This window comes from Bos grunniens, chromosome 9, assembly GCF_055505025.1.
Source record: "Bos grunniens cultivar Pamir isolate PY7600 chromosome 9, Bosgru_T2T1.0, whole genome shotgun sequence".
In the NCBI taxonomy this organism is placed as follows: Eukaryota; Metazoa; Chordata; class Mammalia; order Artiodactyla; family Bovidae; genus Bos; species Bos grunniens.
In genome coordinates this window covers 96,346,455-96,372,812 of record NC_141173.1, presented here as the reverse complement: position 1 = coordinate 96,372,812, position 26,358 = coordinate 96,346,455, and the positions used below count along the sequence as shown (strand labels likewise).

At 47.8% G+C, this 26,358-nt stretch overlaps 1 protein-coding gene and 1 long non-coding RNA gene across 9 annotated transcripts in view; one reads left to right on the top strand and one right to left on the bottom strand.

The window, feature by feature from the left end:
- The window catches only part of LOC147366418 (uncharacterized), an 81,284-nt gene that overhangs the window by 8,634 nt on the left and 46,292 nt on the right, over positions 1-26,358 (bottom strand). For 3 of the 8 annotated variants that reach the window (XR_015133398.1, XR_015133397.1, XR_015133383.1), the window contains 2 exons: positions 19,996-20,203; positions 1,863-2,244 (listed from right to left, as the gene is read on the bottom strand). This is a non-coding gene — a long non-coding RNA (uncharacterized LOC147366418). Of the gene's footprint in view, positions 1-1,862; positions 2,245-19,578; positions 20,204-26,358 lie in introns of those variants that run through there. The other 5 variants (XR_015133389.1, XR_015133409.1, XR_015133410.1 and 2 more) reach the window with 2 other exon arrangements.
- Positions 1-26,358, top strand: part of TAGAP (T cell activation RhoGTPase activating protein) — an 88,256-nt gene that overhangs the window by 40,256 nt on the left and 21,642 nt on the right. Inside the window, exon 4 of the mRNA XM_086318587.1 lies at positions 10,915-11,085. Within this exon, the coding sequence (XP_086174713.1) occupies positions 10,915-11,085 (171 nt within the window). The remainder of the gene's footprint in view (positions 1-10,914; positions 11,086-26,358) is intronic.

The window sequence follows — 26,358 nt, the reverse complement described above, 5'->3', positions numbered from 1 at the left end:
TCCTCCAGACCTTGAAGACTGATCCCAACACAGCTCCCCACTCACCTCTCTCCCATCATTTCCAAACCTCAGTGTCAGACATCTGAGCTAATTAAACCACCAATCACATCACACCACTCCTGCCGAAAGCCCAGCACCTCCGTGTGGCCTTGAGGACACTCTGCTCTCCAGTCTGATGGCCTCTGCCTGTCCGCCCCCACCCCACTGTTTCGGGATACTTTCAGTTTCCAAAACACCCCGTGACTCCCATTCCTGGGCCTTTATCCTTGCTGACTGCTCCACCACAAGTCCCCTTGTCCTCCTATAATTGTGCTGGGCCACAGGCACCTCCTGGGTGGGGTGAGCATTAGTCATCCTGGACCCCCACAAAGCAGAAGCTCAGCAGAAGCTCCCCCCACCCCCAGATAAATAGAGAAGTGCCCACCCAGTAGGAGGATTTGGGAGTGTCAGTCTCTCAGTCGTGTCCAGCTCTGCGACCCATGGACTGTAGCCCGCCAGGCTCTTCTGTCCATGGGATTTCCCAGGCAAGAATACTGGAGTGGGTTGCCATTCCCTTCTCCAGGGGATCTTTCCCACCCAGGGATCCAACCCAGGTCTTCTACATGGCAGGCAGATTCTTTACCATCTGAGCTACAGGGAAGTCCCTATCCCACGAAGTCTCTTTTCAGCCAGACCATTACAGAATGGCAGTACAGGGCAGTGCCATGATCAAGGGCAGCATCATGGTCAAGGGCAGAAGCCGGACCCGAGGTCAGCCCCAACTCTGCCCAGGGAGCTCCTCAGCAGAGTGTGGGGAGTAACAGAACCACAGCACAGAGTGGCAGGAAGGTTAGGAGAGACGGCTGTGCCAGAACAGTGGGGAAAACGCCTGGATCCATGTGGCTCTCATTTTATTTCTTTATTTCCCCTTAATCTCTCTCAAATCAAAATCCAGCTTGAGAAGTGCTTTCCCTTTTCCCTGGGAAGGAGCCAGATGCCTGCTTCCCCAGGGGAACAGGCTTAATGACAGAGAGAAGGGCGTTTGGTCCAGAGGGTCAGAGGGTGGGCGGCCACAGAGTGGTGGGCTCTGCATTCTAAAGGCCTGGAAAACCCATGGTTTACCACGGAAACCATGACAGGACTTTAGATTAACACCCGCCCTCCATTCCTCCCCCGGGGCCCCCTCGAGTGAAAGGACAGAGGCCCCCAGCGCCCGCGGAGAGAAGCCCACTCTGTGGTTTGGCTTTTCCTGTCCTCCCACTCACTGCAGAGTGGGCCGAGCTGCTGTTGCTCAGGGACCACTTCCCTCGGAGCTCGCAGGCAGCAGAACCTGCAAGGCCAGCGCCTCTGACGGGGCCCCTGAGGCCCCAGCAGAAGCCAAGACACTTTCTGTGTCCGCCAACACCGCTCCCTTCTCTTCTGAATCCAGGAATCTCACCTCTAATTGCTTTTGAGAAAAAAAAAAAGCCCCCATGGCAGCATCATTTCCCCGCAATAAGCACATCTTCAAAGGAAGTATGGTCCTACTTTGATAAACACCAAAAGGTGCCCTAAGAGCCATAGATCTGGGAAGTGTTTCCTTTAAGCACCGACCGTAAACTGCGTCTTTGTGCGCAGTGATCCCTGAAGGTTTCAGCGTTAGAATCCTGTCCATTTCCCTTCCTCGGCTCTTCTCACATCAGCTCTTCACACCCTTCTCTGCCTCTCGAGTGCTGGCCCAAAAGGAAGCTCCCATGGAGATCATGGTAGTTCCACGGACCAGACAGGACCTTATTTGACTTGAGCTGGAGGCATAAAGTGGTTAATTTGATTCCCAAAGCAAGAAGTCGCTATCGCAAATAAATTAATGACTCATTCTCATGGATGGGCTTGGAGGCGCTGGGAATGGATTAATGTTTTTTATTATCAACAAGCTTTTGTTAAACTTAACCCTGTGTCAGACGCTATGCTGGTCCCTGGGTGCTCTGTCCATTCCATCTGGAAGGGCAATTGATCTAAATAAATAACAAGAGTTCAGGTCTCAAAAATCAGCTGGACTCAGAATCCTCTTCAGTGTAAGCTTTGAAAGGTGTCCTGTAGTTGTTGAAATTGAAACTGTGGTGTTTTTTCAGGGAGATGGTATTGTCTGTGCAGAAGGCAAAAGATTGATTTGGTGTCAGAAGACCCGGGTTTCTGTCTCAGCTCTCCTGTGTGTTAGCCGTCAGGTTTTAGCAAAGTCCTTGCACCTTGGTTTCCTCATGAGAGCACCTCCTCGGTGAATCAGAGCTGGAATTAAATGAGACAGTGTGTGCAAAGCGTGCCGTGCAAACTCAGCTTCAACACAGGCTGATTCTTTCATAGGCTTTACACATGAGGTCATTAAAACTTTACAGAGTCGTGTTTAAAAGTTGTTTTATAGGACCGCTGGCAATGCTTCCAAGCATGTTCACAGACTCAGTAGATTTCAAGGTTGAACAATAACATTCCAACCCAAACAACAAAATTCTGGGCAGCCAAAATTCAAGGAGGAAATGATAAGAAGATAGGGAAAATGTGGAAATGATAAAAAAAAAAAAAAAAAAGGAAGGATGTGAGACAGAGGGACAAGAGAAAGGATGTATATGTGGTTACATCTGACTCTTTGTGACCCCATGGACTGTAGCCCACTGAGGTCCTCTGTCCTTGGGATTCTCCAGGCAAGAATACTGGAATGGGTTCCCATGCCCTCCTCCAGGGAATGTCCCCAACCCAGGGATCATCCCTTATGTCTCCTGCATTGGCAGGCGGGTCCTTTGCCACTAGCACCACCTGGGAAGCCTAAGAAAAGACGCGAGGGAAGTGTAGTAGGCGGGAGAAAGGCCAGGGAGAAATCCAGCCTCCCCGAGCAGAGGATGGGGACCTAGAAGAAGTGAGGGATGTGGAGGCTGGGGTACCCGATGGCTTCATGCAGGAAGGGAACCATGGTTCCTCAACCCAATAAGATCTTGGCCATCTCAGTTTCTTTGCATTTGCTCCTCCCTTTCTCTGGAACATTCTTCCAACCTCAGCCAGTCACTCCCCTCACTCGTAACAATACCCTCATTCCCCCGCTAAAGTCTTCAGTTCTCGGCTGAATTGTCTCTTTTGCAGAGATGTCTTCTCTACCACTTTGCCTGACATCACTTGACTAAATGAATGAGTAAATGGCAGGAAAAAGTTGCATAAGCAGATGGAGAGCCTGGGGTCTCGGATGCTGAATTTCAGGTAGTTTAGCACCTACTACTGTGATCAGCATTGCTGTTACTTTTTAACAAAGTGTCAAGTATCTTCATAAATGATGAAGAATTCAAATACCCATAGATTGAAGAAAAAACAAGTCTGATGCAGTGTTTTCATTTCCAATGAGCTCCAGTGAAGGTAGAGGTTTTGTTTATTCCCTGACACATCAACACTTAGTATAGTTCCTGACATATGGCTGGCACTTATGAAAAATTGACTGAACAGAGGAAGTTTAGTTCAGTTCAGTTCAGTTCAGTTCATGTCCGACTCTTTGCAACCCCATGGACCATAGCACTCCAGGCCTCCCTGCCCATCACCAACTCCCGGAATTTACCCAAATTCATGTCCATTGAGTTGGCAATGCCATCAAACCATCTCATCCTCTCTTGCCCCATTCTACTGCCTTCAATCTTTCCCAGCATCAGGGTCTTTTCCAATGAGTCAACTCTTTGCATCAGGTGACCAAAGTACTGGAGTTTCAGCTTCAACATCAGTCCTTCCAGTGAACACCCAGGACTGATCTCCTTTAGGATGGACTGTTTGGATCTCCTTGTTTTAGTAAAACACTGTGGCACTTTGGCCCCAGTCGGTTGCTTCTGCTGTTCCTTTTCTAGCTTCACGAGGAAATCACAGCAGAGTCGATGCCAAAGTTGAGTGGCTGGGATAGAGCTAGAACCAGGAGCCAGCCACCCTGTTCCCTCTCATGTCACTTAACTACTGAGTGTGTGACCAGGGGCCAAGCAGAGCCCTGCATCAATAATGTGAATGTAGCTTTTCCTTTCTTCAGATGACTTTGATCCCTTCCAAGGATCACAGTGTACTCACAGATTAGTTAAAATTACTGTTAGTACTAAATTTTTATCATCTAAATGTAGACATCATTTTATTTACATTTTCTTTGTTGAATTGCTTTTATCCCCCCCCCCTTTTTTTTTCCTCTTGTGAAAAGAAGGAAAAAGCAACAGAAAAGCACTTCGTGGAATGTTAGAGCTGCCTCTACCTGGCAACAAAAACAGAATTTGCCTTTTGTGAAAATGTGAGACGGTTCTGGAGAAGATAATAAATGATGCTCCATCAAAATATGTCTCACCAGAATTCACCCTTTACCATGTTTGGTTTTGTTTTTAATTATCCTTTCTCTCTCTTCCCTTCCACAACCCTTGAGGAATTTCTGTGCTGGATTCTTAACTCTTGAGTCTTTGCAAATTTGAAATCTTCAGGAGTGTTACAGTGTTAGGTGTACATATCTCATTTCCTGCTTTCTACTAGAACTTTGATTTTGTTCAGGAATCTGCTCCACCCACTAAGCCCATGTTTCTTTTAAAAAAAAACTTAGCTGTTTGTTTATTGTAGGCTGCATCACACCACATGCAGGGTCTTAGTTCGATGACCAGGGATCAAACTCATGCCCCTTGTACTGGAAGCACAGTCTTAACCACTGGACTGCCAGGGAAGTTCCAAGCCCATATGTCTAAGAGGAAGCTGAACCACCCTCAGTTTAATTGGGGTGGACTTGACCAGTCTAAAGCCTTTCTCTCCTTTTTGTGAGTGACTGGCCCGAGGATAGACATACAGGCCTGTGACTCCATTTTGCTCTATGAGATGAGGCATCTGGTTAAAGATACCTCTAGATGCTTTACCAGAAGCCTCTAGAAAACACCAAACGGCTCCATAGGGATATTCCCATAAGCAGTATCATCTATGGCAAACAACCTTTTCTAAAACTATATTCAGAATCCAAATTACAATAGGAAACAAGTTACCAAAAGGGGCAGTTAGTAAATATAAACAATATTTTCACATCAAAAACTGGAGGACATAAAACAATCTAAACATATTTAAAATACAAGGAAACACTGTGAAGGGAAAATATAGATTAAAAATTCAATTTATGCAAGTGAAATAAAAATAATGGATATGAAGCCTCAAAAGGTAGGCTTAATAGAAAGTTACACACAGTTGAAAGAAAGATTAATGAATTAGAATATAGAACTAAGGAAATCACTTAGCATGTGGTTCAGAAAGAAAATGTGAAGTAGAAAAGGTACAGGATAGAATGAGAAAGGCTAACGTGCCTAATTAGAGTTCTAGAACAAGAAGATAAAAAATTAGAGACTGTAGTCAGCCAATAAGTGTCTGAAATTTTTCCAGAAGAGAGAAGAAATATGAGTCTTCAAGTTGTATGAGTCTACTGAATCTAGGATAGTATATGGTAGTAAAACTGCAGAATATCAAAGATAAAGGTAAAAAGAAAAATCAGAAAGTTAGTTAAAAAAAAACCAGACAAGTTACAAAGGAATAATTAAACTGACAGTGGATTTCTAAGAAGCAATAATAGATGCCAGGACCATAAATAATACCTTTTATAATAAATACTCAGGGAATAACAGTTATCATCACAGGAACCTTATTTCTAGCTAAATTACCATTCAAAGTTAAAAGTTAAATACAGATAATTTCAGACATATGAAGTCTAACAGTTGAGCCCCCACAGAGTCTTGCTGACAAAAATTACTGAAAGGTATACTTTCAGTATACCTTCAGCAAGAAGGATATTGAGTCCAAGAGGAAAGATGGAGCTCCCAAAACACACTAGTGGCCAAAGAAATCCATCAAATGCACTGTCGAGTCTAAATAGTTGCTGTACAGATAATTATAATAGCTAACTGAATGTGTGGAACTAAAGTCAACATGGACCCTGCATAACAGATGATAATATCATAAAAGATGGAAGAGAAGCTCAGATGTTAAGTCATTTTTGACTTGTTCAAGAAAAGAATAGACATGCCAATCATCTCTAGATTTCGTTAGAAAAACATAAGGTCAAGTTTAAATTTTAAGAGGTAGTGGATGATGGCTAAAATAAAATTTTAATATATGCTTTCCAAACAATTATACGGGAAATAAGGAAGTGAAAGAAAATCTGATCCATTCAGTATCAGCCAGGAAGGGAGGAGCAAAAGAAGCAGAGCTATAAGATACAGACAGGAGCTGTAGTTATTCCTCAAATTCAGCCACAGTCCCGCCTAAATATCATGTAACCTGTAGACTGAATTGGAAAGTTGGTTTCCAATAACACCATTCAAAGTCTTAAAGAGAAGGACAGAGGAGAAGAAATATGTTAGCATATGCACACACATGCACACAGAAGGAGCACATAAAAAATAGACATAGCTCCAGCAGCCCCCTCTCCCTCTAACTGGTTGAGACATAGAACTTCCTTCCCCCACAGCTCATTCTGTGCTTCCTCCAGCCTCAGCCAGGCTTCCTTCAGGCTTCAGCTGATTGAAGTTCTCTATCTGATGCAGTGACTCAGCCCCTCATTCCAAAGGGGTCTGGACCCTCACTGCCCTCTCTCTTTTTTTAGTTGCTATAGTTTTCCACTGGACATAGAAGTACCAAAGAACAACTCCAAATGCTCTGGGTTCCAAGTAGAGCTCCCCCCCACCCCCGTGGTGTCGAGCAAACGAATTTCCTCTCAGTGACTGACCCAGCCCAGCCTGGCAGGGGTAATGGGGCTACCACATGATTCTTGTGACATCAGATGTGTGGAGTTTTTCCACCAGCTGGGCACCTACAGTTCACATCAATCCTGACTATAACTGGAATTAGTGCAGACTGAAGCTCATTCGGTAAAGAATCTCTGCCTGCAATGCAGAAGACCTAGGTTTGATCCCTGGGTCAGGAAGATCCCCTGGAGAAGGAAATGACCCACTCCAGTTTTCTTGCCTGGAGAATCCCATGGACAGAGGAGCCTGGGTTGCAAAGAGTCAGACACGACTACGCATTCACATGCACAGATGAGAAGGTCCACGGGACGAGATCCAAACGAGTCCTGAGCACAGAAGCATGTGTCTCTGTGGGGTTGGGATGCACCATCCTCCCAGCTTGTGGGTGTGCTCACCAACCTGTAAACTTTCCAGACGCCATATTTTTGAGGGTTTTGTGGAGGCTTCATCATATAGGCATGATCAATCACTATCTCAAGCTCCATCTTCCTCCCCTTCTCAGTGGATGAAAGTGTGAGCCCGAAAGCTCCATGTTTCTGATTATGGCTTAGTCTTTCTGGTGACCAGTATCCCCAGAAGCTATCCTGGAGTCCACCCAGAGTGACTTGAGACACTCTTAGCACCCAGGAAATTCCAAGGAACCCTGTCGGGAGCCAGGATCAAAGACTGAAAGTTAAAATAGTCTCCTAAATGCTCTTAGCACTTAAGAAATTACAAAGATGTCAGAAGCTGTGTGCCAGGAACTGGGAGCAGAGACCTAGAGACAGATTTCCAACCATTCTTTTCCTTTTGGTTCTGTGGCACCTGGCACCGCCTCTGGTCGGACGGCCATCTCAAGTGCCAATTCAGCCGGTCCCCTGGGGACACATTCCTCCCTTATAACACAGTCTCCTAGAATGCCTTAAGTTTGGGGGCAAGAGGAAGAAGCAAGAGAGTCTAGACGTGTTATCAGATGTAGTCTTGAGATTCCTGGCCCATGGGTACTGGCTAAGGCAGAAACGGCGTGGCTTGAAGAAACCCAGTGGACTAGCACAATCATGTCCATTAACTGAGAAGGTGAATCCAGTTCACTTGGCTCTCCTTTGCTCCCCAGCTCCATAGGCATTCCCCATGTTGCTTCACCAGCCTCGCCTAATGAGACCTTGTAGGAGATCCACATTTTTAATTATATCTCCCTAGCCTGGGGCACTGGGAGCTTTGACCTCTCTGAATTTCTCAGCCTCTCACCAGACAGCATAGCCATCCAGGCTACCAGCTCATCTCGGCAGAGAGAGGACCTCTCGTGGCACAGTCCCCTACTCTGAGGATACAGAAGCTTGTCCTCGGAGTAGCAGGGCTGTCCTTCCAGGAGTTGGGGAAAGCAGCTCTTCCAGGGCTCTGAGCTGCCCATCAGTTTAAGACACAGCACAACATATTGAGTCCACTCTACCCAGTCTCGTCACCCTGAGTGAGACAAGACCTCGGGCACTTCAGAGAGCTTGGCCACACCACCCGGCAGGCACAGGCCCCTCCCGGAAAGGCCCTGCCCTTGTCCTCCTCCGATTGGACTCCGTTGCTTTAACAACCACATAGCAAGTGTAGCCGCAAACAAGACGGTAGTCTCCTAGGTCACTTCTGACACCCATGTCACTACTTTGCAATCATATTTCACAGTTTATGTTTTCATCTCCTGTCTTGGCAAAAATAGAAACAAAGTCCAAAAAAAAAAAAAAATCCAAGGGCTGATTTGGTGGGCATTAAACACCCTACTCTGTCTCCCAGGAGAAAAAAACACTGACCATTTGATTCGCATTTTCCTTCATGTGAGCAGAAAATGTAACATCTTGGTGGGTTGAAGTGTCCTTGTGCCCCGCCATCAACTGAGTTTGTAGAAAAGGGAGAAGTCGTATATTTGGCTTGTAGTTTGCATAGTCACCCACAGGGAAGCCAAAACGAGGCAGACCAACACAAAGCCAGGCTGCCTCCATCGTGACGAAATGGGAAAACACCGGCAGGTGTTGGCAGGGGGTAAAGCAGGAGCTGGGAGAGCAGCTGTCAGGTGTCGACAGCATAGCTTTTAAAGTTTCAAGTCATAGAGGAATCGGGCTGTCTCTGGAGTGTGAGCGCCGTCCCAGTGTGTCTTGTTGACAGGCCAGAGATGCGCTGCTTGCAGTGTGTGCTAAGTCACTTCAGTTGTGTCTGACTCTCTGCGACCCCATGGACTGTAGCCCGCCAGGCTCTCTGTCCATGAGATTCTCCAGGCAAGAATACTGGAGTGGGTTGCCATGCCCTCCTCCAGGGGATCTTCCAGACCTGGGGACCGAACCCACATCTTTTTACATCTCCTGCATTGGCAGGCAGGTTCTTTACCACTAGCGCCATCTGGGAAGTCCTGTGCTTCTTGCAAAGAGCATGCCAAGACAATCTTCTTGGCAAAAAAAACGTGCTGGGGGAGAAGATGCTGAAGACAGCCGTTATATCAAAGTCTGGTCCTTCGTGTGCTCTGGCTCTCACAAAAATAGGTTTAGGAGGAAGACGCCAATGTCTGTTTTCTCCCCAAGATCAGTCTGTTATCTCCCAGTGAGGGTGACATCTTTAAGGAGAATGAATTTACACGATGATTTAAAAAAAAAAAAATCACAGAAAAATTCAGGGCAGCATCTTCCTTGGGACCTGAGGGTGCTGCCAGCCTCTTGCCCTGAATCTCTGCATGCAGATAACCAGAGGTACCCTGGTGGCAATGTGAGAGATGGGAACTAAATGCAACCATAGTTCTTGTTTATTATTTCAAGCAGAAAATTGTTGCAAATATATATATTTAGGACTGACAGGTCAGCCTGCCCCACAGAGTAACTGGACTTGGTCCAGATGGCCAGCACAAGGCCTTATGTTAATCCCTGGAAAAATGAGAGAACTGCTACAGTGACCTTGTCCCTGCCCTCTCCCCTGTCCTCCACCTCTCCCTCCCCGCCAATCAGAAGCCCTCCCCGTGCCTGCTATCATCAAAGTTTGCTGTTCTGTGTTAGCACTGCCACGTGCCTCTGAGATGCTTGAAATGTTTTGAAAATATGCTGCGGTTAAGTGATATTTATGGGCCTGTGTTTTGCACTGGCTATTATTATTATTATTCAGTTGCGAGCTACATCCAGATAAAGTGGTCCTCCCCTCCTAAATCAGGGACGGTGAGGACCACTGCCCACCCTTGGCTCTCAACTTCACGCCCCCACTGCCAAAGTCATGGTTCTTTTCTGCCCCCAGTTCTCCTGGTGAATTGCAGCTAGGAGCTTCATAAAAAACAGAACTTGATAAGGGTCCAGAAGTCCAGACATATCTTGCTTTTAGGGTGAGTGTTCCCTGCGTGTCCAGAATGTGTTTTCTCCCATGCCTTACAATAATTATGTTGTGGTACATGGAGTGGCCACTAAGATTGAAAGGGAGACTTTCAAGCTTGTTCTTGTCAAGAGGGAATGTCTTAACACTAGACTGTGCTTTATTCATCCTTCAAAGTGCCTGCTGGATTCCAATTCTTTTTGTAATTTTTTTCTTTTCATTATTAAGTGCCTACTATCTGCCTGGCCTTAAGCTTTTCTTTTGATCTACCGTGTGGTGCTTTTTATTTATACTAACAACACAGCTGGGACTCTCTTAAAATGAGGCAGGAGGAAATGTCGTTTGACATGTTCTGCTGACTTTTGGTGCTTGCCACAGAGAGCGATGAAGACAAAAATCCCCATCTGTTATCATGGCTTTTATTATCAAAATGCTTGGCCACTGAGAATGTCATTGTATGAGTTGGGGGCTGAGATGGGAATGGCACCCACTCAACTCTACTAAAGACGCTGTATCTCTGGTTCTGTGCCAAACCTCCAACACAAGCCTACTCTCAGCTTGGAACTGGGGACTTGGGGGAATTTCAAGGCATATGTGCCAGTGGGTGCCTTGTCGAATCAGGCCCACTGACAGCTGCTTCCTCAGAGATGATCCACAGAAAGTTTTGCTAGTGCTCAATCTTTCTGAGTACTGTCTGGATACTGGATGGCCGGCTAACCAAATGACAGGGATGGATAACAAAGAAGGCGAGAGGACCCCGCCTCTGAACTGGGGCTGCTCAGGTCTTACAAGGCCGCTGGCTTAACCTGAAGCACGTCCACAGTAGCACTCCCGAGTCAAACAGAGAAGACAAACCAGATTCTCACTTGCTTTTATCCAGGTCTTCCACGAGCTACAGATTCGAACAGAAGCTGCCACTCTCCGAGTTGGGGGTGGTCTCCTGTGACAGTGAGGAAGAGGTGGACAAAGATGAGGCTGGCCGCCTCACCCCCAGGGGAGGAAACACCATCTTCTTTACGATGGCCTCGAAGCCTTGTGTCACCGAGTTTCCGTAAGTGCCACCAAGTTCAGCAACAGGTTTTCAACCCTAAGATCCACAGGAAGGCCCTGGTCCTTTAATAAACTCACAGCTGTTACAGCAAATCAGAATGTGAAAATTTGTCCCCTCCAGAAGCAACCAGGGGCGATCTGCATTATTATTGGCAGAGGGCTGCCTCAGAGTGTGTTTTGGCTTTTTCCTGCATTTCATCCAAATCAATGCTTTTAAAGAAATAAGGTTGTGAGCAAAGATGAGAAAGGAAGAGAGACAGCTGAGTGCTGGTCATTCACTACCGATTCGAGGACTCAGGCTACCAGTTAGGTTTATTTCCCTCAAAAAGATTTTTTACACAAATAATAGTACTTCTTTTCGTTAAAGCATGTTTGTGAGCCGGGAGCCCCATGAGTGAGTGTATCATATAGGAGGTTCGGTGAGGGAACAAAAGCGGCTCGCTGTCCCAGTCTTTCATGAGAAGACTCAGAGCAAGCTTAGTTTTCTGCTCACAGCAGGGTTGATGGGGGTGTTAATTTCCTTATTACACACCATCCTCTCCAAATGCCTTTATGCGTCACGGGATTCTCACATATATCAAAGCGCTGCAAGGATTATGATACAAGCATAAGCATTATTATGACTGTTCCTTCTTGACATTGGGAACGAGTGTCCATGTCAGCTGTGTCAAGAGACTGAAGCCTCAGGAAGGGCAAGACTCGTTCCTTCCTGTGGGCCTAGAAGGTAGCCTAGAAAAGGCCCACTTTGTCTCCCGCGTGCTCCACTTTGTCCCCCACGTGCTCCACGTGTCACCCGCGTGCTCCACGTGTCTCCCGTGTGCTCCACGTGTCACCCACATGCTCCACGTGTCTGTCTCCCACGTGCTCTGTGTCTCCCCCATGCCCCGTTGACCCTCACAATCCACACGCAGTGCTGGGTGTCCTTGAATCGTCACCCCACACAGAATCGGGTAGCCCAGCCCACGGTTTGCTGTTGGCCTCTGAGCCTGGCACATGATAGCACTCAAAAGATTAGTGTTGAAGTGAATTGGATCGTCCTGCTCTTCTCTCTACATCATCTTCATCTGCGCTCACCATCCAAACTCAGCTGTGCCCTCGGTTGGCTGGCAGGAGCCATCTGACTTAGAGACCCAGGTGAACGGCGCTCAGGGCAGATGGGGTAAGTAAAGTCTCAGGCTTTATACACACATTCACCAAAACCAGATTTCGAATAAGGAACTCTGGACACCTGGAGAGAGCTTGTGTGTGGGACCCTCAGTGCTCAACAGCAGTCTGTCCTTCCTTGTCTGGACAGTGCCTGACTCAGGTTCTAACTCAGGCTCGCCAGCCTGAGAAGCCTGCACGTGTGCTCAGTCGCTTCAGTTGTGTCCGACTCTCTGTGACCCCATGGATGGTAGCCCACCAGGATGCTGTGTCCATGGGGATTCTCCAGGCAAGAATACTGGAGCGGGTTGCCATTTCCTCCTCCAAGATCCAGGGGATCTTCTGGACCCAGGGATCAAACCTGGGTCTGTTAACGTCTCCTGCATGGGCAGGCAAGGTACTTTACCACTCGTGTCGCCTGGGAAGCCCAAGCTCTGTGGGACTTGGAAATGGCTGGAATCTGAAGCCAAGGAGACCTCGGTTAGAATCCCGGGCCTGTCTTTTCCTGCCTATTTTCTGTGGCAGATCCTCCCACATTCCCCAGCCTTGGTTCCCTCACCTGGACAGGAGATGACCTTAGCTGCTGGACGGAATCGTGCGGACGGGGAAGGGGTTGCTACACACGCAGTTTGGAGGATTGAGAAATGAGGCTGCTCAGATGACATCCTGCACACTCAGCAGGCGCCTGGATACCTACGCCAGCCTCTCACTGTTTTTTCTCGGTGGGGAAAATCTGAGTCAGGGAATATGGGCTTCTTTGCCAGGATGGTTGATAAGATTGGAATCATCCCTCAAAGCGTCTGATCTCAGCCACTCGGGGGTGACTTCAGAAACTTTCTAACAAACCTCCCTACTTGTTTCAGCTTGTTCTGGCAAACCACTTAGTGGCCCAGTATGGAGTCCAAGTGAGTGATATAGAGCAGGCACACACCTGCAAAAGGGTCAAGAAGAGGGTTCCCTTTGCAGCTTTGGAAGGGACTGTTTGCACCCAAGAAGTACGGTCACGTAAGACAGAGAGGTCCACTGGGCATCTCTGTGAGGGAACTGGATCCTGCCAACTTTGTAGCCAGAGGCTCGGGGCTTGCGCAGGAAATGGCTGGTGTTACATCACCCTCCTTTACTTGCTACAGTCCTCTAGAAAAGTGGCTTATGTCTTATCCTTGCAGGAGGTAACTGTGATCCTATAAACTTTACAGGAGTAGCTCACATGTATAAGGTAGGAGCCAAATGTTTCTGGTACACAATCTTGGGAGGAGTCTTCGGAGAATAGTAACAGCCAGCAGTTACTTCGCGCTCACTACTCGCCCAGCTCTGTTGTAATCACTTGACATACAATAAATCACCCATTTCCCTTCTGACACACAAGCCCGAGTCTCCGATGAGGTAAGAGTCTTTCAAACCGGGCTTCACAGACGGATTTTCTTTTTCCAAAATAGTTTCCTCTAAGTCATACACAAAACTGTTTCTCTTACTAATGTTGGAAGTCCCATGCCATCCTCTATCAGGTGACCACGAGGTCCCCTGTGTCACGCTGGACTAGGTGCCCGAGGATGGACGTGCCCTTCAACCAGCTCCTGCAGTGTGGTCGCCAGGATATTATGGAATCTTACCTGCTCTCTTTCGTTTGCCCAGAAGAACTCTATTTATTGATGTAATACCCCTGTGGGTCAACCTGCAAATGCAATGCTTCTTTTTATGAAAAGGAAGTTTCCAGATACCATGTTGTTATGAAAATTAAATGAGGAAATACACGAAAGCCTCCTAGCCCAGAGCCTGTCACATAGCTGTGCTCAATGAAAGTCAAGGATTTCACAGCAGTAATACAGAGGAACTTTCCAACCAAAGGAGACAGCGTATGCGAAGGGAGAGGCTGAGTGACCGGAGAACTACAAGGATGTACTGGTCAGCTCCAGCTGTGTAACAAAGTGCCCCAGACTACAGGGCTCAAACAACAGAGAGTTACTGTTGCACAGTTCTGGAAGCTTGAAGGTCAAGATCAAGGTGTTGGCAGGGTGGCTCCTTCTGAGGGCTGAGGGTCTGCAGTGGGAGAGTTGATGAGGGGCAGGGCAGGCCAAACAAACAGATAAGACAAAATGACCAGAGACCAAATCCTTAAGGGCATTAGAAGATACTCAGCGACTATCAATATGTCATCGGTACTGGGCTAAGGAAATTCACAGGTAGATAAGGTGTGACCTCTGACCCCAAGGAGCTGTAAGCCTGGTGAAGTCAGGCCCTGATGAGATCATCCGAGTGGTGGGTTGAGTTGACAGTGAGGATGACGGAGAGCACCAGGAAGGAGCACCTCACCCAGTGCTTGCCTGGCGTGGACCAGAGAGATGGGGTGAGGACACCCCAAAGTCCTGAAGCACCCGAGTCCTCAGAGCTGGGCCAGAACTGGGCTGTCCCCCTGCTGTGGGGGGACAAGCAGCCACAGAGGCTAGGCTTTACTGAAGCCATGCCGGTCCCTTCAGGGGTGTGTGCTGCTCTGTGCTCACACCCTCACACCCACTGCCCAACTCTGCAGGAGGCACACCCGGACACCCAGGGATAATCAAGCTGGATCTGGTAGGAGGACGCAGCCATGGATGTGAGAAGTGAAACATGGAGGCAAATTGATGGGTCTCAAGAAGGAATCCTAGAAAACCTAGACAGCAAATTAAAAAGCAGAAACATCACTTGGTCACCAAAGGTCAGTCTAGTCAAAGCTATGGTTTTTCCAATAGTCATGTATGGATGTGAGAGTTGGGCCATAAAGAAAGATGAGCGCCGAAGAATTGATGCTCTTGAACTGTGGTGTTGGAGAAGACTCTTGAGAGTCCCTTGGACTGCAAGGAGAGCCAACCAGTCCATCCTAAAGGAGATCAGTCCCGAATATTCATTGGAAGGACTAATGCTGAAGCTGAAGCTCCAATATTTTAGCCACCTGATGCGAAGAGCTGAATCACTGGAAAAGACCCTGATGCTGGGAAAGATTGAGGGCAAAAGGAGAAGGGGACGACAGAGGATGAGATGGTTGGATGGCATCACCAATTCAGTGGACATGAGTTTGAGCAAATTCCAAGAGATAATGAAGGACAAGAAAGCCTGGCGTGCTGCAGTCCATGGAGTCGCAAAGAGTCAGACATGACTTAGTGACTAAACAACAAGAAAGAAAGAATCAGGTGGGATGGTGGGCGCATCTTGGTTTCCTGAGGCTGCAGTTACAGATCAGCACAGACCCGGGGGCTTGAAACAACAGATATTTAGCTTCTCGCTGTTCTGGAGGCCAGAGTCCAAAGCTGCAGCATCGGCAGGGTGGATTGCATCTGCACACTCAGGAAGAGCCGCTCCAGCTGCCCTCCTGACTCTGGGACGCGGAGTTCCAGGCATGAGTTCAGCCTCTGCCTCCGTCCTCACACGGCCTCTCTTATGAGGACGCCCTTCACTGGATTTAGGGCCCACCCTACTCTGGGGTGATCTCACCTCCAAAACCCTTACCTGAGTTACATTTGCAGAGACTGTTTTCCGTACGAGGTCACATGCACAGGTGCAGGGGGTTAGGACTTAGACTGCTGGGAGAGGGGCCACAGTTCAACCCACTGCAGGCAGTTAACCTCAAGTCCAGAGAAGGAGGGTAGGATTTGCTTTCCTGTTGCTTTTTTTTAACCTTTTATTTTGTATTGGGATACAGACGATTAACACACAGCGTTGTGATAATTTCAGGTGAACACCAAAGGGACTCAGCCAGACCTGAACAGGTATCCGTTCTCCTGCAAACTTGCCTCCTACCCAGGCTGTCACATGACATTGAGCAGAGCTCCGTGGAAACGGGGAGGATTTGGGTTGGGGGGCCAGTAGCATCTGAGCTGAGCCTTGCAGGGAGAGGCAGGTTGGACCTTCGAGAGGAGGGAAGGCAGTTTCAACAGAGGGAAGAGAAGTGAGGACTCAGAGACAGAGCACCATCCTGCACAGAGCAGCAGCCACGCCGGAGGAGGGGTGACCTGGGTCCTGCCTCTGTCTTTCTTGCTGCTTCGAAAGTTCCCTCCATCACAGCCACGGCCACTACCGCAACCCGACACTGAGCTCAGCCACGTGGCGGGAGGGTATCAATGAGGAATGCCCCCTCCCCCGTCCCCACGGGGCGGTGCCCGCTTGGCCTGCCCTGGACCACTCTGCTCCAGGTCCCCCACAAACGTTTGTGCTCAGTCACGAGTGTCCAAAGAAACCTGGGTGACCCGCAGAATAAGCATCTCCCGGCACCCCAGCTTGACGAGGTACTTTGATAGTGAAAAGGTGTTATTTGTATTGAGAAAAATAACCCTTGGTATCTGAAGGAGAAGACTACAAAAGCTCCATGAGATTTTAAGGAAGAGGGTAACGATTCCCACCTGGTGATTGTGACAAGGCGCTTATTGGCTAGTCTGCAAAACGCCTAGCCCGTAGGAAGACCCTGGCAGTGGCAGGAAAGCAACCACCGGCAGAGTCTGGAAGACTGTCTTGGGCTCTCACTTGTCGTTGAGTCTGTTCACTAGAAAGGCTTTAGGGACGCTGGCCCCGTAGGAGGCAGAGTGGGGCGCGTTGGGTGGAAAGGCACCATGTGACCTCACTCTGAAAGGGCTCAGCTGTCAGCCTGAGGGATCGTTGCTTTATCCTCCAGCTAAGGGGACCTCTGGAGAAGGAAACGGCAACCCACTCCAGTATTCTTGTCTAGAGGACAAGAGGAGGAGCCTGGTGGGCTGCTGTCTATGGGGTCACACAGAGTCAGACATGACTAAAGCGACATAGCATGCATGCATGCATTGGAGAAGGAAATGGCAACCCACTCCAGTATTCTTGCCTGGAGAATCCCAGGGACTGCGGAGCCTGGTGGGCTGCCATCTATGGGGTCGCCAGAGTCAGACACGACTGAAGCAACTTAGCAGCAGCAGCAGCAGCAAGGAAAAGCTGCCTACATGCTTAGTTGTGTCCGACTCTTGGCAACCCTTTGGACTGTAACCCTCCAGGCTCTGTCCATGGGGTTTTTCTAGGCAAGAATACTGGAGCAGGTTGCCATTTCCTCCTCCAAGGGATCTTCCCGACCCAGGGATTGAACAATGTGTCTCCTGTGTTTCCTGCATTGCTAGGCAGAGTCTTCACCTGCTGAGCCTTAGGGGAAGCCCAAGGGAAAGCTAGTCCTTAACCATCAGCAAGGTCAGTGTTTTGTGCTAGATTAAAACAACAGAATGGGAAAGACTAGAGATCTTTTCAAGAAAATTAGAGATACTAAGGGAACATTTCATGCAAAGATGGGCTCAATAAAGGACAGAAATGCATGGACCTAACAGAAGCAGAAGATATTAAGAAGAGGTGGCAAGAATACACAGAAGAACTGTACAAAAAAGAGCTTCACGACCCAGATAATCACAATGGTGTGATCATTCACCTAGAGCCAGACATTCTGAAATGTGAAGTCAAGTGGGCCTTAGGAAGCATCACTACGAACAAAGCTAGTAGAGGTGATGGAATTCCAGTTGAGCTATTTCAAATCCTGAAAGATGATGCTGTGAAAGTGCTGCACTCAATATGCCAGCAAATTTGGAAAACTCAGCAGTGGCCACAGGACTGGAAAAGGTCAGTTTTCATTCCAATCCCAAAGAAAGACAATGCCAAAGAATGCTCAAACTACCACACAATTGCAGTCATCTCACACGCTAGTAAAGTAATGCTCAAAATTCTCCAAGCCAGGCTTCAGCAGTACATGAACCATGAACTTCCTGATGTTCAAGCTGGTTTTAGAAAAGGCAGAGGAACCAGAGATCAAATTGCCAACATCCACTGGATCATCAAAAAAGCAAGAGAGTTCCAGAAAAACATCCATTTCTGCTTTATTGACTATGCCAAAGCCTTTGACTGTGTGGATCACAGTAAACTGTGGAAAATTCTGAAAGAGATGGGAATACCAGACCACCTGACCTGCCTCTTGAGAAACCTATATCCAGGTCAGGAAGCAACAGTTAGAACTGGACATGGAACAACAGACTGGTTCCAAATAGGAAAAGGAGTACGTCAAGGCTGTATACTGTCACCCTGCTTATTTATCTTATATGCAGAGTACATCATGAGAAACGCTGGGCTGCAAGAAGCACAAGCTGGAATCAAGATTGCCGGGAGAAATATCAATCACCTCAGATATGCAGATGACACCACCCTTATGGCAGAAAGTGAAGAGGAACTAAAAAGCCTCTTGATGAAAGTGAAAGAGGAGAGTGAAAAAGTTGGCTTAAAGCTCAACATTCAGAAAACGAAGATCATGGCATCTGGTTCCATCACTTCATGGCAGATAGATGGGGAAACAGTGGAAACAGTGTCAGACTTTATTTTTGGGGGCTCCAAAATCACTGCAGATGGTGATTGCAGCCATGAAATTAAAAGACGCTTACTCCTTGGAAGGAAAGTTATGACCAACCTAGATAGCATATTCAAAAGCAGAGACATTACTTTGCCAACAAAGGTCCGTCTAGTCAAGGCTATGGTTTTTCCAGTGGTCACGTATGGATGTGAGAGTTGGACTGTGAAGAAAGCTGAGTGCCAAAGAATTGATGCTTTTGAACTGTGGTGTTGGAGAAGACTCTTGAGAGTCTCTTGGACTGCAAGGAGATCCAACCAGTCCATCCTAAAGGAGATCAGCCCTGGGTGTTCATTGGAAGGACTGATGCTGAAGCTGAAACTCCAATACTTTGGCCACCTCGTGCAAAGAGTTGACTCATTGGAAAAGACCCTGATGCTGGGAAGGATTGGGGGCAGGAGGAGAAGGGGCGACAGAGGATGAGATGGCTGGATGACATCACTGACTCAGTGGATGTGAGTTTGAGTGAACTCCAGGAGTTGGTGATGGACAGGGAGGCCTGGCGAGCTGCGATTCATGGGGTCACAAAGAGTCGAATACGACTGAACTGAACTGAAAACAAAGCAAAGGGCTAACAGTTGTCTGATGCTCTGGGGCAGGCTCAGTGAGTGTTAGGTCGCTGGCCTCTTTTTCTGCTCCCTTCAGGGTAATTCAGGACTATCCAGAATGCTATTATCTAACTAACTGGAGACACATTTCTTTTGCCTGCAAAAGATCGGGTTGATACAGTCTTTAGAAAGTTGTGTTTGTGAGATGAGCCGTCAGTCCTGGCTGTCAAGAGAATCCTTTTCAACCAGTCATTTAGCTGCTAGTTATTTTGTAACCCACTTGCGCTCTTACTGTTAAAAATTTGTTAATTTCTTAATTAAAAAAAAAAGACTTGTAAAAAGAAAAAACCCCCCATTGAGTCAGATTGAGTTAACTCTGCCCTGGGCATTTCCATCCCTTGACACTGAGCTTCTTAGCAACAGCCAGGGGTGGGGCTTTTTGGCAAATGCTGTTTATTCACCTTTCAAAGAGACACTCATTGCAAGCAAATTTAAAAGGAAATTCCTGTAAAAGCTTTTTTTTTTTTTTTTTCAATGATAGTCTTTTGTTTTTTTCTCTTGCCCATAACTTTCTGGAAAATTCTACTTTGGGCTGAATCTTCTCATTATTGTTTTCAGTATAAATTTGTTTTGTTTTTCATTAATGGAAAGTTCGAGGGGTGAGGGAAAATCCCTTCAGTAGCTTTTGAGTTATAAGATTATGAAAAATTTACTTTTTCCAATTAAAAGAAATCTTTGGACTTTTTCTTCATCAAAGCTTTTACCGGTGAGGACTGCTGTTAGACTCTAAGCAGGGGTTTGCAACACTGACTTCAGCTTGGAACTCCTTGAGGTGCTTTTAAGGTACGGATACCTGAGTCCAAAGATTCCAGAGGAGTTGACTGGGTCCAGCCGGTGCCCTGGGATCATTCCAGGGGCCCCTGGGTGGCTCTGACGTCCAGGCAGCCTTGAGCAGCGCTGTTCTAAGACACAGCCACCCTGACAGGCAACCTCGAAAAAGGATGCAGCGGTCTGCAGATTCCAGAAGGGAGAGCCAGTTCTCACTCAGAGTAGTTTTCTTCCTGTTAAGAAAAAACTAGTTATACTATGTGAAACATAAAGCTCTGAGGAAGATGTGAAGGAATGAAAGCCTTTCTTTTCCCCCGTTGCATCACTAATGACCACGGGCACGGCACCCCACTTCCTGTTGGTTGGGGGGGAGGCGGGCTCATTCATTAAAACTAGCAGTGAGGAATCCCCCGAGCAGCTTCAGACAAGGTATTTCTCTCCGGGCTTGTGGGCACCAGTGGATGAGAGAGGGGCTCCGGGGAACCAGCCAAAAGGCTTCCTGGCCCTGTGGCCACTTCCTCCCTCTGTTCAGGGAGCTCTGCCTGAGCTCTTGTAGATATTTTCTACAGAGTCTGTCTACTGGGACAGCCGAAATAGACTTCTCTCCACTGGTCATGCTATTAGTGGGACTTTCAAGGCAGACCGCAGAGAAAACCAGACTCAGTACTGTGTAGGAAGTACCTTCTCCCTTCCCATAAAGGCCCCCAGGCGGGAATTTGACCCCGCTTCCTCCTCCTCCCTCCTGACTCCAGGCCAACACTTGGATGAACCCAGCTAGTGATTCTGCCACCACGTGAGGACCTCCATCAGTTTCAGCTGCAGAGTCAAGGCCATGCATGCTCTATACTCACAATGTCCCTTAGAGGAATTTATTTCTTCCACCAGCCTTAACTGGATGCCCCTACATGCCAGGCAATGTGGAGAGAGTATTGCTCTTGTAATGAGACACAGCCCCCTGCCCTGACAGAGACAGAAGCAAAGCACTGCCTGAGATGTCCCCCAGGGCCTCCCTATCAGCCTTGTTTGAGCATCAGTCACCTAAAAGTCCTAAGGAAGGGTTTTGATCACCGTGAAGTGTTAACATGCTGACTTTAGAATAACTATAATTTTGTACCAAGTCAAATAGCAGCACAGAGTAGATTAACAATATAGACAAGTGTTGGTGACAAATTCCCAATAAATATGGCTGCATGCATGTTCAGTCACTCAGTTGTGTCCAGCTCCTTGCAACAACCCCACAGACTGTAGCCCACCAGGCTCCTCTGTCCATGGGATTTCCCAGACAAGAATACTGGAGTGGGTTGCCATTTCCTCCTCCAGGGGATCTTCCTGACCCAGGGATCAGATCCATGCCTCCCGTGGCTCCTGCATTGGCAGGCAGTCTCTACCACTGGGCCACCTGGGAGACCCCATAAATATGGAGGAACAACTTAAAACAAGTTATCAGTCACTTAAAGTCTGTGTAATAGGAAGTGACCAACATTCATCTGTTGAGCCACAGACCCCTGGAGACCCATTGAGAGACACCAGGCAGGCTCCCCAGGAAGACAGTAGGGGACCCTCTGCTGTTTGACGGTCGCAGCCATGCCACAGGGGTCCCCGCGTTCCTCAGGGGACTCGGGCTCCTGTGTTACTCTGGGTCCCAGATTTGGCTTCTTTTTCAGGGGAAGAAGTAAATTCCTTTCTTGAGAAAAAAAGCAGTACAGGAAATATTTATATGTTTTATTCATTTAATGGATTCTGAGCAAAATTTGTAATCTCCATGTCCAGAGATGATTGCTGAGATACCGTAGAAGCTCCCTTCCTTCCTTAACGTCTTTCAACCCACCATGACTAAAACCAACCAAACAAGCAAAAGTAATGCAGGAAGGCAAACGAACCACAAAATCAAAACCCACAGGAAGGGAGGTATCCTGCTCAGGACTCAAAGGACACAGGCGGCCTGCACCCAGGCTGCTCGTGCCAGCCTCTGCCTGGAGGACTCTTGTCTGCAGGAGTCGATGTCTTTCATCTTTGGCCATTCTCGTTGACAGTTCCTGTGGCGGGATTTCCATGTTACGTTGTCCCACTGTTTGTTCCTGGGTGGACCTTGCATGTTTTCTTTTTGAAACCCTGTCTGCCCCTCCCTCCACGGCCAGCAGGAAGGTAGCACCTCCTGCAGCGATGGCTCCAGCCCTTCTCGGGAGTGAGGAGAAAGCCACGGGAGCCCCTCTGGCTGGCTCCAGAAGCACTCCGCTGTGGAGGATGAGCAAAGATCGGCTAGACAAATTTGGGAGGCATTCCCTCAGACTCGAGTGTTGAATAGATTCCATAGCACAGTCCGTTGAGTTTGTAGATTAATTCCCGTTGTTGGATTTAGGCAAACATCCTCTATCCTGCTCTCAGAGTCCCTAGTTATCTATAGAATTCCCCCCCTCAGTTAAGAAATGTCTCACATATTTATCTGGTAGCCTGGCTTTTTCTGTGAAATGCTTCCAATTAGAGAAAATGGGAACTGAGTGACTTTTGTTTAAGGAAGTCCCATCTGCCTGATCACATTCAGGAGAGTTTGAGAAGGAGAAGGAAGAGAAGAACCGCCAAAATTTCCTCTTCGGTGATTATTTCTGAATAAGAACTTGAGCAGTCTCACTCAAGAAGGTGGGGTTTTCATCCCAGTTAACTGACGCCCCTCTGGAGAGCCAGAGCCAGCTTACAAGCCCCACCACCACCACCACCACCCTGCCCCGGGCCCTCCGGACTTCCTGCCCCTCTCCCAGCTCCTCACTTCCGGTGACTCAGGCTTAAGCGTCTGCTGCTTCGGAGCCACTTGCTTTCCTCTTCCCTTTGTCGTTATCTGTAGACTTTAACATCAGGCAGAGAGCTGATGCTAAGTCCTTAACAGGGAAACAAATGCAGACATCCTTCCTGTCAGTGAAATATATGTCTATGGATTTACACATACACACACGAATCCATATGCCAAATCCTTAACTCGAATGAAGTACCTTAGAACATGACGGTGTCTTGAGGGGCCTGGTGTGAGGTGATTCGGCTAAAATGAGGCTGTTGGGATGCTCTGTGACACAGTAAGAGCCAGTGTCGTTATGGAAAGAGGAGGTTAGGACACCCAGAGAGACCCCAGGGACGTGCACCGCAGAGGAAAGGCCGTGTGAAGGCACCACGGGAAGGTGGCCGCTCTGCAAGCCAAGGAGCGAGGCCTCAAAGAAACCAACCTGCAGAAACCTCCATCTTGGCCTGCTAGGCTCTGTGCTTAGTTGCTCAGTTGTGTCTGACTTTGCGAGCCTGTGGACTGTAGCCCGCCAGGCTCCTCTGTCCTTGGGATTCTGCAGGCAAGAATACTGGAGTGGGTTGCCATTTCCTCCTCCAGGGCATCTTCCTGACCCAGGGATTGAACCCAGGTCTCCCACGTTGCAGGCAGATTCTTCACCATCTGAGCCCCCAGGCAAGTTCTAGCCTCTAGAACTGTGACAAATACATTTCAGTTGCTTAAGCCACCCAGTCCGTGGTGTTTTGTCGTGGCAGCACTAGCAGACCAGTGTGTGTGTGTGTGTGTGTGTTCGTGCACATGCAGGCACATGAGTGTAATATGAGGAGGTAAAATCTGAGTGGTTAGTTAGGAGGCACAGCCTTCTGGTTTAATTACTCCTAGATGCTGAATCACATGAGTATGTTGCCCAGTAGAGGCCCTTTCGAAACTGTGGCGTGAGAAGCCCCATTCCCCACCCCCGCCCCAGCTCCACCCTCCTGTCCACAAAACCCTAGTGGAGCTGGGGCTCCCCTCCTTCCACTGAAGAACCAGACTGTCTCCACAAGAGCTAGGTTTGAGTTCCCACCATCAGAACCGAGATTATGAATGCTGTCAGCAGTTACTGACTTGGAAAACTGAAGTGATGGGAATGGAACACAATACATGCTCCTTGAGCCTGGAACCATGTCCTTTTCCCAAACTTTTCAACACCCAGTTAAGCACTTCGCCCACTGACTGACTATAAATAATATCAGAAGTAAATTCACAGAAGTAGTTCAATTCCCGGAGCCCTCAGCGACAATTGTTCTTTTCTGGAATTTGTTTCAATGTATTATTCAAAGTTCTGGCAACTTTAGCCTTCAGTTTTGCATCTGAAAGCTTCCTGGTATATAATTTGTATCCATGGGTACTGATTTTTTTTTAGCATCCTTCACTGGTTGATTTTTATTTTACATCTCTACAGTCTGCTTTAAATTTTGTTATCATGAAAAATGGATCACACTCAGTGTGAGAAATACCATAGCAGTAGTTCCTGTTTATTGTTGTTGTTATTTAGTCGCTAAGTCATGTCGACTCTTTGGCAACCCCATGGACTGTAGCCTGCCAGGCTCCTCTGTCCATGGGATTCTCCAGGCAGGAATACTGGAGTGGGTTGCCATTTCCTTCTCCAGGGGATCTTCCCAACCCAGGGATCGAACTTGTGTCTCCTTGCATCTCCTGCATGGCAGGCAGGTTCTATACCACTGAGCTCCCAGAGAAGTCCCAATAGGTCATGAAGCTGCTTTAAAATGAAGACTCCGGCTGAGAAAGAGGTTAAATCAGTGCTTTTTAAAATCAGTACTGGCAATGCAACGAAGAGCTGGCCCCATGGCCCTTGTGTAGAAGTCACGAGAACAGTTGCTGGAGTCCCTGTTGGTCTCAGGCTTCTATTCCTGAGTAACAACCACCCCAAAAACAGTCTCTTACACAACAGCAGTTTCTGATTTTCCTGACTGTATTGGCTGGAGCTCCTTTGCTGGTTTCACGTGTCCTCACTCAGATGACACCCTTCAGCCGGAGAGTCCCTGCGGTCTGTGAGTGGGTGCTGGCTGGGCAGGGCGGCTGGCCGCTCCTCCACGCAGCCTCTCATCCTCCGGGAGGTGAGCGTGGCTGCCCACACGGCCATCTCAGAGCCGCATGCAGGAGAGCAAAAGTTGGAGCTTCTGGGCAACTGCAGACCCAGGCTTCAGAAAGCACATGACATCCCTTTTGTCACACCCTACAGGGCAGAGCAAGTCGTGAGAGCAGCTCAGCTTCAGTGGGTGGGGAAATAGATGCCATCGCTTGCTGGGAGCAGCTATACAGAATCCGTGGCCACTTTTGATCAACCGCAAGATTGCAGCAGATCCTAAGTCACACCAGCTCCCTCCCTCTGTGAGCAGAAAAGGGTGGGTCAGGACAGTGGTTCTCTGGGACTGGTGTTCTTCTGAGAAGGGAAACGGACCCAGCCTCCCGCCCTGCCCAGGAATGCACCTGCTTTTTCGAAGCTTGTCCAGGGCTGGGATTGCAGAAAAGGATCCAGGTGTAGAATTAACAGATCAGTTTACCCCGAAAGCTGTTGCTAAGATCTCTGGACCTCAAGTTTGGCTGCCTATTGCAATTCTCTGTAGAATTTTTTTTTTAATACCGATGTCTGGATCCCATCTTCAGAAATGACAGTTTCACTGGTTGGTATAAGAAGTGGCTTTGGTATTGGGGATTTTTAAAAGCTCCCCCAAGGGATTCTAGTGTGCAGCTAAGTGTGCAAAGGACTGCTGCTTAAACTTGAAACTGCCTTTTCTTGTATGGCAAGAAAGATTCAACTAACGTTTATGTATCCTATCTACCCGGTCATTTGTGATGTGTAAGAGAAAGGACAATGTTATACATACACACACACACACACACACACACACACACAGCATGTTCTGGTAGATAGCAGTAAAGGAAGCTCTCCTTCAAGTGTTTAGGAATTTGCAGAAGGGTGTCTGTAGATAGCCCAGCCCTCCTAACGAGGAACAGACACCCTGTGGGCAAACAGCCGACTCCAAGGTTCAGAACAAGCCAGTGTAACTTGCGGTCCATTTGGTTTCCTTAACCCAGGGCCACTGGAAGTGAGTCACCAACAGGTGATTACCACATTTATGTGAAAAAAAGTAAAATCAGCAAAGCTTCTGTTTCATTCGATTTTAGGCCTCTAGGTGAATCAACAGTGGCTGTTATCTCTCTGGCGGTCTATTAAAGGTTCTTGGGATTATTCTGGATACGAGAGGTTGCACGATTCCTTTGGAGTAGCCCCTGCCCCAGAGTCTCATCTGGAAGAACAACATCAAGCATAGCAACAAGGATCCGAGATACATTCAGTATCTGACAAAGCAGAAGTGTCACTTTTGACTGGGGAAGCTGTCATTTTTCTCATTCTTACAAACATTTTTGAACTTCCTACTGGGCCCCCGGGGGCTGTCTCAGGGTGTCAGAATGAATTTCTCTGTTGTAAGGACCTGCAGGCTCATTTCAGGGGCAAGACAAATGCTTGCAAGCCAGCAAAGTGCTGGGATTGTGGAATAGCCCAGTGATTATAAAGATGTCGCCAATGCCCAGGATGCAGGAGTAAACACATTT